Here is a 14,593-nt window from a genome sequence, read left to right as displayed (position 1 = left end):
TGGTGTATAAATATTTACAATTGTTATGTCTTCTTGGTGGATAGACCCCTTAATTGTGACATAAGGACCTTCTTCATCTCTTGATACAGTCTTTATTTTAAAGTCTAGATTGTCTGATATAAGTATGGCTACTCAGGCTTTCTTTTGTTGACCATTAGCCTGATAGATGGTTCTCCATCCCCTTACTTTCAATCTGAAGGTGTCTTTATGTCTAAAGTGGGTCTCTTGTAAACAGCATATAGATGGATCTTGTTTTCTTATCCATTCTGTTACTCTAAGTCTTTTGATTGAAGCATTTAGTCCATTGACGTTTAGAGTGAGTACTGAAAGGTATGAGTTTATTGTCATTATGATGCTTGTAGAGTTGGAGTTTCTGGTGGTGTTCTCTGGTCCTTTCTAATATTTGTTGCTTTTGGTATTTATGTATGTATGTATGTATGTATGTATGTATGTATGTATGTATTTTCATCTTTTCTCACAAACTCCTTTAATTTTTGTCCATCTGGGAAACTTTTTATCTCTCCTTCTATTTTGAGTGATAGCCTTGCTGGATAAAGAATTCTTGGCTACATATTTTTCTGAGTCAGCACATTGAACATATCTTCCCACTCCTTTCTGGCCTGCCAAATTTCTGTGGATAGGTCTGCTACAAACCTTATCTGTCTTCCCTTGTAGGTTAAGGATTTTTTTTTCCTTGCTGCTTTCATGATTTTCTCCTTGTCTATTTTGTGAATTTGACTATGATATGCCTTATTGATGGTCGGTTTTTGTTGAATCTAATGGAAGCTCTCTGTGCTTCCTGGATTTTGATCTGTCTTTCCCCAGGTTAGGAAAGTTTTCCGCTATGATTTGCTCACATAACCCTTCTACCCCTATTTCTCTCTCTTCCATTTCTGGGACCCCTATGATTTTGATGTTGTTCCTTTTAAATGAGTCACTGATTTCTCTGATTCTTAAATCGTTCTCTTTTGCCTCAGTCTCCCTCTTTTTTCTGCTTTATCATTCTCTATAAGTTTGTCCTCTATAACGCTGATTCTCTGTTCTGCCTCATCCATCCTTGCCGCCGCAGCATCTGTACAAGATTACAGCTCAGTTATAGCACTTTTTGTTTCATCCTGACTAGCTTTTACTTCTTTTATCTCCGCAGAAAGGGATTCTAATCTATTTTCGACTCCAGCTAGTATTCTTATTATCGTGATTCTAAATTCTGGTTCAGACATCTTGCTTGTATCTGTGTTGGTTAAGTCCCTGGCTGTTATTTCTTCCTGCTCTTTCTTTCGGGGTCAATTCCTTTGTTTCATCATTTTGAAGGGAGAAAAGGAATTAATGAGGTAGAAAAAATTAAAATAAAAAATTAAGAAAATATTAAAATTAAAAAATTAAAAGCAAACACACACACACACAAAATTGAATAAATGATGCTAGATCCTAGGTGTGTTCGGCCTGGGTGTTGAAAGTGGTTTGATATATTAGTGAAAAAAGGAGGGGGGAAAAGGAAATCATTTGAAAATTTGAAAAAATGAATACAGTGAAGTAGACTAAAATGAAATGATGGAAGTAAAACAGAATTTGAAAAAATTACACAAAAGTAAAAAATATAGTAGAAAAAAAATAAAGAAAAATATTTTTAATAAAAATTGAAAATAAAAATGAATTTTTTCTTTCTGTATTCAAGAAAAAGAAACAAAAAAGAGAAAAGAAAGGAAGAAAGAAAATTGAATAGTTGTACTAACAGACTGAAATATGACTGGAATTACTTCATTTTCCCCTAAAAGTCAAACTATGAAGCACTTTATATAGTCCATCAGTTAAGCAGGAGGTGAGATTTGTGTTCTTGAAGAGTGAGGTTGGTGAAGTTGGGCGGGGCTTAGTGTAATGGCTCTGTTCTCCACTAGTTGGCGCTGCTTAGCTTACTGGGGTGGATTGTTGTGGGACTTGTAGGTGTGTATGTGCATGCGCAGGAGTGGTGAAAATGGCGTCACCCAGCTACTCAGTCTCTAGTATCAGAACTCTGTTCTCCCCAATCAGCAATCGCACACCCGTCCTTTATCTAGGCTTCTGTCCACTCCCCACTTTTACATTGTCCATGACCAAGCCCCAGGTAGCACCTCCCTCCCAAGTTTTGTCTCAGATGCAGCTGTCTTCCACGGCCCCCCACTTCTGAGGGACTGTGGCTTTGACCCCCTCCACCCCTCACTAAGCAATGGTTGGGTGCTGGCCACATCCAGGAACGCTTGTGGGACCATGCTGCTGCTGATGCCCAGAGACTGCGGCCAGGTGCCAGCCTGCCCAGAAAAAGTTCACAAGACAGTGTAGCAGCAGCACCTCAGGGATTATGGAAAATCACAACACACATCTGGCACCAGCCTTCACCCTTAATGACCTTGTTCTAGCACCAGAGAATGTGGCCGTTCTCCAGGGTCTGCTGGGCCCAGGTGGCCTCACAGCCTCTATCAAATGTCCTTCCAGCAGTGAAGCCACTTCTCCCTGTGTGGCCTGAGAGTCTCCCGGGCCCCACTCTGCTCCTGGGGATTCGCCCTTCCCACCAGAGCACTGCCGGGTATCCAGCTGCAGAGTTGCAGACTCTGCGCTCCCCCTGTTTACAGTCTTAATGGAATTTAAACCCTCTCCTTTATTCTGTCTCCCTTTTTAGTTCAGTCCCTGAGGCTGTTTCCAACTTTCCACCTTCTCTCCAGCTGCTTTTGGGGAGGGGTGTTTTCCCCATATTCTCCCCCCATCTCCATCCTCTCTCCACACGCAAAAGTGACTGCCTGTCCTCTGTGGCTTCTCTCTCCCCTGGTTCACCTCTCCGTGCTGCATCCTGCTGAATTCTGTGGTTCATATTGTGCAGATTGTTGTATTAATCTTCAGATCAGTGTTCTAGGTGTGCAGGATGGTTTAGTGTTGGTCTGGCTGTATTTCGTGGACGCGAGACACACAAAAAACTTCCATGCTGTTCTGCCATCTTGGCTCCTCCACCAAGACTATACTTACTCTTAACTGTAATAATATACTGCCTCCCCGGGAAGGGGGGAAATACTGCTTTCACAACCTTCTAGCTGTGAGATCATAGTCTTTTAGGGTTAAAAGGAGCTTTGGAAAACATTTAGCTCCAATTCTTCCTGAATATGATGATGAATGTAATCATGATGAAGACAAAAGCTAACAGTGGCAAAGCCAATGTCCACCCCAAATTCAAGACTCACTCCACTCCTGATTCCAGACTATAGACATGTCACTGGGATGGGACTTCCCAGCCAGAGACTACATTTCCCAACACCCTTTGTAGTTGGGTGTGACCACATCACTGATTTCTAGCCAATAGGATGAGAAGGGAAGTGATGTGCACCATTTTCCAAGATGGCCCATATAGACTTCCCTCACGGGACTCTGCCTTGTTCTTTTCTCTTTCCATTTGGCTAAAATGGAAAGGACTCTTGGATGACCTTGAAAGCTGTGTATGGTAGACAAAGAAGGCTCCAACCTCAGGCTGGAGGATAGACACCCTTCAAACCAGTTTTCTCACCCTCTGTGGATACATTAAGTGGGAAATTAACCACTCTTATGCTAAGCCACAAACATTTTGGAGTTTCTTTGTTACAGCAGCTACTGTTACCTTGGTTAATGCTATCAGTCTGACTCTCTATCAGCTTGCTAAATGGCTTCTCAGAAAGTACCAGTCTTATTCAGAGTTACAGATGAGGAGAATTGAAATGGAAAGTTGTTTTTTCCCCCAATACTATCACTGCTGACTCTTGTCTCTCTCCCCATCCTTCCTCAAGACAAAATGGCTAGATTTGATTATGACAACAGACAAAATAGCACCTACCTCAGGCTTAGTTTGGTCAATCCCTGTTAGGAAGAGCAGATGGGCCAGGAAGAGACAAATGGAAAGCTGCAGGTGGAGGAAAGTGCTGGTGTTCTGGATGGGTCGGCACAGGAGGAAGGTGAGGGCTGCCAGGAGGAGGCACAGCAGGGAGAGGCTCAGCCCCACATAGGTGATCATAGTCAGCACAGGATCCACCTATGAGCCAAAGTGAAGAATCTGTTATAGTTTCCAGCTCTGTGCTTATGTGCCTGATGGAGAGTTATATGGGTGTCCCAGTTCAGTCTCTCCAACAACTGACTTAATCTAAGAGTTGATATTCCCATCTTCAAAATGGGTGCATTTACCACACAAGGTTATTGAAAACCCAAAACCACTAGCCTTGTGCTGTTCAACAGAAATATGTGAGCCACATGTGGAATTTAAAATTTTTTAGTAGCCATATATTTTAAAATGTGAAAAGAGGGCGCCTGGGTGGCTCAGTCAGTTGAAGGTTGACTTCAGCTCAGGTCATGATCTCACAGTTTGTGTAGTTTGAGACCTGCATTGGGTTCTGTGTTGACAGATCAGAGCCTAGAGACTGCTGTGGATTCTGTGTCTCCTTCTCTCTCTGCCCCTCTACCCCCCTCAAAAAATGAATAAACATTAAAAAAATGTTTAATGTGCAAAGAATCAGCTCAAATTAATTTGTGTGTTCAAAATATTATCAGTCCAATGTACTATATATAATATGATCAATATAGCAAAAGTGTAATCAATTTAAATTACAATCAATGTAAATAAATTATTAATGAGATCTTTGGTACTTTTTTTCCACATTAAGTCTTCAAAATCCAGTGTGTATTTCATACAGAGAGAGAGGGAGACGCAGAAGCAAAACAGGCTCCAGGCTCCGAGCTGTCAGCACAAAGCCTGACGCGGGGCTCGAACCCACGAACCGTGAGATCATGACCTGAAGGGAAGTCAGACGCTTAACTGAGGCACCCAGACACCCCCAGATCCCATTATTTTTGATGATAGAAGTGAAATGAAGTCCTGCCAATGAAGTTGTGTTTAATGGAAAAACATTTCACACTGCTTCTTAATTTAAATAAATTAAAATTAAATAAAATTTAAAATTTAGGGAGGGGCACCTGGGTGGCTCAGTCAGTTGAATATCCGACTCTTGATTTTGGCTCAGGTCATGACCCCAGGGTCATGGGATCAAGCCCTGACCCATGCTCAGCACAGAGCCTGCTTAAGATTCTCTCTCTCTCTCTCTCTCTCTCTCTCTGCCCCTCTCCCTTGCTCACACACTCTCTAAAATATTTTTTTTTAATTAAAAATTTGGGGGGCACCTGGGTGGTTCAGTCGGTTAAGCTGACTTCAGCTCAGGTCATGATCTCACAGTTTGTGGGTTCAAGCCCCATGTCAGGCTCTGTGCTGACAGCGCAGAGCCTGGAGCCTACTTCAGATTCTGGGTCTCTCTCTCTCTCTGCCCCTCCCCTGCTCACACTGTTTCTTATTTTCAAAAATAAACATTAAAAAAAAATTTGGTTCTTCAGTGACATTAGCCACGTTTCAAGTGCCCAATAGTCACGTGTGGCTGGTGATCCTATTGGACAACAGGGCTCTCCAAAGCCATCTCTATGAAGGTTGGGATTTATCTGTTTTGTTCTTTGCTGTATCCTCAATGCCCAGAACAGCATCTAGTATATAGTAAGCAGTCATACACGAATTTGTTGAGCGAATAAAATGAGGTCATGCATTTAAATGTGCAATATAATGCATGACCTCATTTTATCATGCAGTCATACAGTGTTCAATAAATGAGAGCTAAAAAATGTTTTGTCATACAGTAACTGTTCAATAAATGAGAGCTAAAAAGAAATAGGGGAAGAAATTAGGCAAATTTCTTTAAACGTGGCTTATCGTAGCTGTAGTTGGGGCCTGGGAAGTTGAAGGAGCTATGCTTTTTCGTTAGTGATAGTCAGTGGCTTTCCTTCCCATCTGACCAGCTGTAACCACTGCTTGCAGAATAATGGATGTTTGATTCCAGATCACCTTAGATTCCGCCCAACTGTCCAATGTTTGACAGGGGCTGACAACCCAACTGTCCAATATTTGAAGGATTTATCTGATAGCTTAAGCTTACTCTGCTCATGCCCATGGAAATGCCAAAATTAACAACCCCTGGGTGCAGCTTTCAACCAATGCCTGAGAGGAGGTGGTGTATAAATACCCCTGCTCTCCCACTGTTCAGTTAGGATGACTCAGGTGTGTCTCCTACACTGATTCCCAGAATACTCCAGAAGGAATTAAGTTCCAGATGCCCACGGTGGTGACTGGCTTGATAATGCTGTCCACATTAGCTTGATTTTTCTTTTCTTTTCTCATTTCACTTCCCCAGTCCCTTTACTGGTGCTTCCTGGAATTACCTCTCAAGGGAGCCACTGCCACTTGATTCCTTATCTTAGAGTCTCTTTCTAAGACATGGAGAGGATGACCTCACCCTTTGTAGGACACAGACTCCAGGAGGGGGCCATGAATCTTGGTACCTTGGGAACAAGAGCCATGAGAACAGCAAAGCTGGAAAGGTGGAAGCATTTGCATCGGGTGTGTGAATCGTTGCTGCCCACATGAGAGCAGCCCTCCGTTGACCAGGCGCCCCCCTCCTCTGATGCATCCCAGGAGACACAGAAATATTTTGCTCTTGCACCACCAGGCTGGAAAGAGAATAGCATGAGAGTAGAGCTCTTTCTGGTTTGATTATCTCAATTTTATAGGTTAGTCATGGATGCATTGCTTTGGAAACTGGAATCAGAGAAAATCCTATCGTGGAGAACACTCGTGGGGAAGACTTTCATATGACCACATTTACTGTGGGGTTTATTCTTCATTTATTCTGCCATTCTCTGGTCATCTCAGAGCCCCAGGGACTGACCCTTATGAACTGCTTTACCCACGTTCTTTGTCTTTGGGACAACCAGTGAGAGGTACCAGTGAGAAGTCCTTAGATGAAAGGAGGAGGAGGTCAGGTGTTTTGCTAGATGCTTCTTCTGTTCCAGGATGCCTCCATCTCCAGCAGGGCAACCCTCCAGCTTTCCTTGGGCTCAATAATGCTCACCCTTCCATTGCCTTTTTAGGCTTAAATATGATAATAACTTCCCTTGGTGGCAATCTCTGGGTGCCTTAACATTTCTTGTTGGTTCTCTTAACTCTGAATAAGCAGAGTTGGATTCAGTTTCTTGCCAGAACCCTAATAACATACCTCTTTGAGGTAATGCACAGAGATCCAGCCCTGGCGTTTGCTCACCTGTATATTTTGGAAGGTCAGGAACACAGGTTCAGAGAGATATACTTTTTCCTTCATACCAATGGTGCCACTTGTGACACGAGAGTTCAGTTTCACTTCCTGTGTCCCTCTTCCATCATTAAAAAAAGATCCATTCAGAATATCCCCAAGAGATTGATAAGTGATAAGTGCAACTGCACTTCTATCTGAGAAAACAGAAGAGAAATCGCTTTAGAAAGCATCCATATTATGGGAAATTGGTACACTAGTATCTTGCGTGAGAGTCATAAGGCAAACGTTACATACAGTCAAAATTGCCCTTGGAAAGCTCTTATGTTGCCCCATCAATACATTATGTGTGGTTTCGGGTATAGCACTTTGTATACGAAGTACATATTAATACACATGCATACATAATTAATACATATTATAATGCACCACACACAAGAGATATACATGCAACATATCCAGTGATGTATTGTAAAAATATACATGAGCACTTAGATATCAAAATCAGAGCCATGAGGCCAGATGTTTGTCCTCAGAAAGGCAGGTGGCACTCAGGTAGGATGAGGAAACCACACCTTCCTATTGTCCATCTCAAGCTCACTCTGGGATATCCAATTTAGAAAAGTATGGGAAGATATGCAGGATGATGCATTGTATTTAATTCATTCTCTCTCATTCTTCCCTCTTTCTGTTTCTCTTTCTCTCCCTCCCATCCTCTTCCCCTCCTTTTTTCATGCAAAAATAATTTAATTCACAGAAGGTAAATGCACATATGATACTCTGTAGCATGATGTAGTATTTCTTTTTTTAAGGTTTATTTATTTATGTTGAGAAAGAGTGCATGTGAGCATGAGTCGGGGAGGGGCAGAGAGGAGACAGAGAATGCCAAGCAGGCTCCATGCTGCCATCACAGAGCCTGATGCAGAGCTTGATCCCATGAACCATGAGATCTTGACCTGAGCTGAAATCAAGAGCTGGACGCTTAACTAACTGAGCCACCCAGGTACCCCACATGATGTAACATTTCTTAAACTGCAATTATTCATCAGCCACCATCCCAGTTTTAGTCAAATCCACTTACCACCTATATTATTATTTACTCCATTTAAAAAATCAACTCATTTAAGATCTTTTCCCTCTCCCTTCTCCATCAGACAGCTCATAATACGGAGTGAAGATTAATCACTGTGGAAAGCTGGGGGTTTTCTGAAGAAAATGCAGCTGGTATTTCACTCTCTCCAGAGAACCAGGTCTTTCTCTTTGAAATATTTTTTCATGCATTCATTCATTAATTTATTCATTCGTTCATTCAAATATTTATTGAGCATCTAGTGTGTGCCAGATAGTGTTTTAGGCATTATGATACAACAATGAAGAAAAGAGGCTGAGTTCCTGCCATCAGAGAGCTGATATTATAGCAGGAGATGAGCAACAAACTAATAAGAAAATATTACATAGTGTGGATTCTGTGCGGAAATTTAAATAAGATGATGGAATAAAGGAGGGGTGGCAAACTATGACCTGAGAGTCAAATCCAGCCTACTACTGGTTGTTGTACATAAAGTTTTATTAGCACACTATCATGCCCTTTTATTTACATATCGTCTATCGCTGCTCTCCCACTACAACATCAGGCTTGAGTAGTTATAACAAAGATCACCTTGCCTAAGCAAGGCCAGGGAAACAAAAGCAAAAATAAACTATTGGGATTTCACAAAATAAAAAATCTCTGCACAGTGAAGGAAACAATCAACAAAACTAAAAGGCAACCTACAGAGTGGGAGAAGATATTTGCAAATGACATATCAGATAAAGGGTTAGTATCCAAAATCTATAAAGAACTTATCAAACTCAACACCCAGAAAATAAAATTCAGTTAAAAAATGGGCAGAAAATACGAACAGACATTTTTCCAAAGAAGATATACAGATGACCAACAAACACATGAAAAGATGCTCCACATCACTCACCATCAGGGAAATACAAATCAAAACCACAATGAGATACACCTCACACCTGTCAGAATGGCTAAAATGAACAACTCAGGCAACAACAGATGTTGGTGAGGATGTGGAGAAAGAGGATCTCTTTTGCACTGCTGGTGGGAATGCAAATTGGTGCAGCCACTCTGGAAAACAGTATGGAGGTTCCTCCAAAAGTTCAAAGTAGAATTACCCTATAATCCAGCAATTGCACTATTAGGTATTTACCCACAGGATACAAAAATACTGATTTGAAGGGGTACATAATAGTTAAATCACAAAAAGAGCCCAAATTCCCACTGACTGATGAATGGATAAAGAAGATGTGGTGTGTATGTATGTATGTGTGTGTGTGTGTGTGTGTGTGTGTGTGTGTATATATATATATATATATATATATATATAATGTATATATATATATAATGTATATAATGTGTGTATATATATATATATATATAATGGAATATTAGTTATAAGAACGAAGAATGGAATCTTGACATTTGGAAAGACGTGAATGGAGCTACAGTGTATTATGCTAAGAGAAATAAGTCAGCCAGAATAAGAAAAATACCATATGATTTTGCTCATATGTGGAATTTAAGAAACAAAATAGATGAATACAGGGGAAAAAAGAAAAAAGAGGGGCAAACCATAAAACAGACTCTTAACTATGAAAAACAAACTGAGGGCTGATGGAGGAAGGTGGGCAGGGGGATGGGTTAAATGGGTGATGGGGATTAAGAAGGAACTTGCGATAAGCACTGGGCATGTATGTGATGAGTCACTGAATTCTATATCTGAAATTAATATTACACTATATGTTAACTAACTGGAATTTAAACAAAAACTTGAGAAAAAAAAATTTACTACCTGGTCCTTTCACAGAAAAAGTTTGCCAACTCGTAGTACAGAGGAAGACTGGGGGACGATTTAAAATAGGGTGATTAGGGGCGCCTGGGTGGCGCAGTCGGCTAAGCGTCCGACTTCAACCAGGTCACGATCTCGCGGTCCGGGAGTTCGAGCCCCGCGTCAGGCTCTGGGCTGATGGCTCAGAGCCTGGAGCCTGTTTCCGATTCTGTGTCTCCCTCTTTCTCTGCCCCTCCCCCGTTCATGCTCTGTCTCTCTCTGTCCCAAGAATAAATAAAACGTTGGAAAAGAAAAAAAAAATTTAAAATAGGGTGATTATAAAGTACTTCTCAAGGGAAAGAGCGTTCAAGGCAACAATCATCTGCAACCCGCTAGTGCTCTTTTCAGACCATCATATGGAAACCAAGCATACATCAGCCTGTCCCTTTTAAGGAAGCATGTCAAGGACACCTGTATGAACCTCAGTGTGTCATAAAGTACACACCCAAGTGTGTCCCTCAAATTGCCTGGTTAGTGATCACTATGTAGAGTCCCCCCTGCCTCAAAAACTTTAAGTCCCCACCTCCTGCCCCAGCCACCTGGAAATGAGACAACAGTGCCTAGAATTTGGAGGTCAGGAGAATCCAACTTGAACACAGTACCTCCTATGGTTCCTTTGAAAGCATCAGTACAGTTGATATCCATAGTGTTATTTCCAGCCTCCAGAAGAGTCTTCTCACTTGTGTCACTGCACCTCTTGGTTTCATAAACTGGAAACATTAAGAGAGTCCTGCTTTGTTCACTTCTCACACATATGAAATTTGTTGAAGAACTAACTCCCTTCTTTGAAAGGCACCCTACTGGTGATTTCCTTTTCTGTATGCAAGGTAGACCAGATGGCACTCCCTTCCACATCTCTGGCTGATAGGGATGAGATGGTCAAAATGACCTAAGCAGCACGCACTGGCCACAGCCACCCAGGGGAAGAGAGGAGATGGCCATGCTTCTTGAAGCTGGAACTAGGGTGAGCAAGCTCAGACTTTACATACAATATTTAAAGATCAGGGTGTTGTATGGAAACCAATTTGACAATAAATTTCATATATTGAAAAAAAATATTTAAAGATCAAAAATTTTAAATCATCTTATACTGGAGTACCTGGTAATGGGGGGGGGGACTTACTTTTTTTAAGCAAGAGAAGCTAAACATTTAAAAGTTTTCCCAGAAAAGTCACTTTGGAGCAGGTCTGCATTTGGGAAAAATCCCTTGAATGAATTCTCCACATCACATAAACACAAAGTCTGACAAAAGATCACGCTCATAAAATTTTTTTGGTCATAAGGAAAATGCTCTGTTTCTTACCTATACCAAGCGTAGAATTCTCATACTTTCCTGGAAAAGCTAAAGTCTCAGTCCATACGATCAGTTCCGTGTCTTGAAGTACTTGGGTCGCCACTTTTGCAATGTGATTTTTGCTTCCATTGTTCATCAGAATTTCCTTGCAAAGAAATAAAGCTAATTAGGTAGACTTGTACTAGAACTTAAGAAAGCAGGAATTTAAGGGGTGCCTGGGTGGCGCAGTCGGTTAAGCGTCCGACTTCAGCCAGGTCACGATCTCGCGGTCCGTGAGTTCGAGCCCCGCGTCAGGCTCTGGGCTGATGGCTCAGAGCCTGGAGCCTGTTTCCGATTCTGTGTCTCCCTCTCTCTCTGCCCCTCCCCCGTTCATGCTCTGTCTCTCTCTGTCCCAAAAATAAATAAACGTTGAAAAAAAAATTAAAAAAAAAAAAAAAAGAAAGCAGGAATTTACTTGAGTGTGGTTGGGTGAGCCTAGAAGGCAAAGCTCTGTGCTTTCAACCTGGAGCTTGTCTTCTCATTTATCATGCACAGCCCTGTGAAGGGAGAATCATTCACTCCATTGTATTTATGGGAGCACGAGGGCCTAAAGGGTGAGGTGTCTGAAACTCATGAAGAGTACTTTACAGAGGAAGACAGGGATGGAAGTGATGATAGGGGTGGAATGAAACTCGAGATGTCTGGTGCTGGTCTTTGAACAACAGCTGAGGCACTAAAAGCCTTTCCCATGGTTTCTCAATTTCTATTAACATTTGGGACCAGATAATGTAGCATAACAGCATGCCTGGTCTCTACCCACTCAATGCCAGTAGCACCCTAGTTGTGACAATCAGAAATGTCCCCAGACGTTTTCTGATGTACCCTGGGAGAGAGGACAAAATCATTCCTATGTGACAGCTGGTGTGTCCTAAACGGCAGAGGGAACCGTGGTAGTTATTTAAATGAGAGAATAACATGGAAAGATTGGCCAGATGTCTCCCAGACCTAGGCTTCACCTCACTCACCTGAATGTCCCTTGAGACCTGTATCTCCTCACCAGTGGCCTCTGAAAAGAAAAGTAGCCATTGAGTGGGATGTGGAAGATAACATGCCTAGCTCACATCTCTCTTCCAAACACTCTCAAGTTGGGTCTTTCTCTGATGCTTCCCATCCTTGCCCAAGTCCCCTCTAAGAAGTCCCAAGTATCTTCTACAGTAGAATTTAAAAGAGAATTAGGGTGGGGCCTCCAGTCCAATAATTCAGTCAATAGTATTTTTTGCACAGCTACTAAAAGCCAAGAACAGTATTGAACCTTATGGGTAGAAGTTGGTAAGACAAAGGAGTTTGAAGTCTGGTGGGAAAGTCACTAGGTTAATGATGAAAAAAAATGAGTAAGTCATCGCAAGGTACCAGCATGTTCTTAATAGGATGAGATATCTTGGGAGTGCACAGAGAAGCTCCAGCACATGTGGGGTGCAGAGAAGGCTTCCTTCCTGAAGGAATGGGTATTAACTGGGTTAATATTATAGAAGCAATAATAGTACCGGCAGTTGTATACACAACATGGTATATAAAGTGCCTTAATACACACTATTTCGTGTAAAGAAACACAGAAGTTTCCAGAACAGGGTCATGTGACTTAATATTTATTGAGCCTTCCTAGGTACCTAGCACTGCACTGAGTATTTTACACACCTTAATAATCAAAATGGGTAGGCGAGGTGTGTTAGTTTCCTAAGGCTGCTGTGATAAAGTACGACAATCTGGGTGGCTTAAAACAATAGAAATGTGCTTTTTCATGGTTCTTGAGGCTAAAAGTCCAAAATCAAGGGTTATTGGCAGGGCCACACTCTCTCTGAAGGTTCTAAGGAGGGTCCTTCTTTGCTTCTTCTGGCTTCTGGCGGTTGCAATCTTCTCTGTTCCTTGGCTCGTGGCAGCAGAACCCCAGCCTCTGTGTCTGTCTTTGCATGTCTGAGTGTATGTGTCTCTACATCCAATTTCCCTCTTTTTTTTTTTTTTAAAGTTTATCTGTTTTTGAGAGAGAGAGAAAATGTGTGAGTGGGGGAGGGACAGAGGGAAGAGGAGAGAGAGAATCCCAAGCAGTCTTTGTGCTGTCAGCATGGAACCCAGTGCAGGACTTGCTCTCATGAACCACAAAATCATGACAGGAGTCAAAATGAAGAGTCAGGTGTTTAACTGACTGAGCCGCCCAGGCACCCCCAAATTTCCCTCTTCTTATAAGGATAGCAGTCATATTGGATTAAGGGCCCACCCTCATCTGGTATGACCTCATTTTGATTTTATTAGATATGTAGAGACTTTCTTTCCAAATAAGATCATGTCTCTAGGTTCCAGATAGGCATAAATTTGGAGAAATTCTGTTCCACCCAGTACATGAGATAAGCAGGTGTCTGAAGGGACTCTCAGTGATCTCTGCCATTTGGATCCCTCCTCCCCTGATCAGACCCCTGCTAATGAATAGAACTCAGCAAAAGTGATAGGATGTCACTGCTGAGACTGGGTCATAAAAGACTTCAACTTCTCTTTCATTTGCACTCTCTTTCCAGCTATTCTTATGTGCTTGCTATAGCAAAGCAAGCCAGAGAGGCTGACAGCTTCTCACTAGCCACCAGAAAGGGACTGAGGCCTTTAACCCAGTAGCCTTTAAAAAACTGAATCCTGCCAGCAGCCACGTGAGTGAGCTTGGAAGCAGATTCGACCCCAGATGAGCCTTCAGATGAGACTGCATCCCTGCCTAACACTTCGTAGCTGTGAGAAACCTTGGAACAGAGGACCCAAGGGAGTTATGTCCAGATTCCTGGCCTACATACACTGTAGGAAAATAGGTGTTCTTTTAAGCCATGACCACTGGTGTAATTTACTATGCAGCAACACATCGCTTGTACAGTAGGTGTTATTGTTATTCCCATTTACAGGTGAGGCATATAGAAGTTAGGGCATTACGCAAAAGTCATCTGGTTAAGTGGTAGAGTCAGAAGTCCAATGTATTGAACTCAAAACAAGAATGAGCATATTCTGGTGAGCGAGAGCCAGGTTCTTGTGTCAGAGAAAGTTACAACAAAGGACAGAGGGAAGGCTAGAGCAAGCCCTGATGGATGGGAATTGGAGGTGTCCATGTGAACTTGCAGGGTTTAGTATGTAGACAGATAAATATAGAAATTGAATTTAAAGTAAGCAGAGGAGAGGGGCGTCTGCGTGGTTCAATCAGTTGAGCATCTGACTTCGGCTCTGGTCATGATCTCACGGTTTGTGAGTTCGAGCCCCGTGTCGGGCTCTGTGCTGACACCTCTGAGCCTGGAGCC

The 14,593-nt window shown here is 42.1% G+C and overlaps 1 protein-coding gene across 2 annotated transcripts in view; it reads right to left on the bottom strand.

Moving 5' to 3' along the window:
- Nucleotides 1–14,593, bottom strand: part of LOC124524611 (adhesion G protein-coupled receptor E4-like) — a 77,427-nt gene that overhangs the window by 47,299 nt on the left and 15,535 nt on the right. For both annotated transcript variants that reach the window (XM_047096947.1, XM_047096948.1), the window contains 6 exons: nt 12,296–12,336; nt 11,301–11,436; nt 10,600–10,707; nt 7,122–7,306; nt 6,364–6,531; nt 3,830–4,024 (listed from right to left, as the gene is read on the bottom strand). In XM_047096947.1, coding sequence (XP_046952903.1) covers nt 3,830–4,024; nt 6,364–6,531; nt 7,122–7,306; nt 10,600–10,707; nt 11,301–11,436; nt 12,296–12,336 — 833 coding nt within the window. The remainder of the gene's footprint in view (nt 1–3,829; nt 4,025–6,363; nt 6,532–7,121; nt 7,307–10,599; nt 10,708–11,300; nt 11,437–12,295; nt 12,337–14,593) is intronic.

This window comes from Lynx rufus, unplaced genomic scaffold, assembly GCF_022079265.1.
Source record: "Lynx rufus isolate CCGP_SWC_20201006 ecotype Redwood Valley unplaced genomic scaffold, mLynRuf1.p SCAF_4, whole genome shotgun sequence".
NCBI classification, from domain to species: domain Eukaryota; kingdom Metazoa; phylum Chordata; class Mammalia; order Carnivora; family Felidae; genus Lynx; species Lynx rufus.
This window is presented reverse-complemented; position numbering and strand designations above follow the sequence as displayed.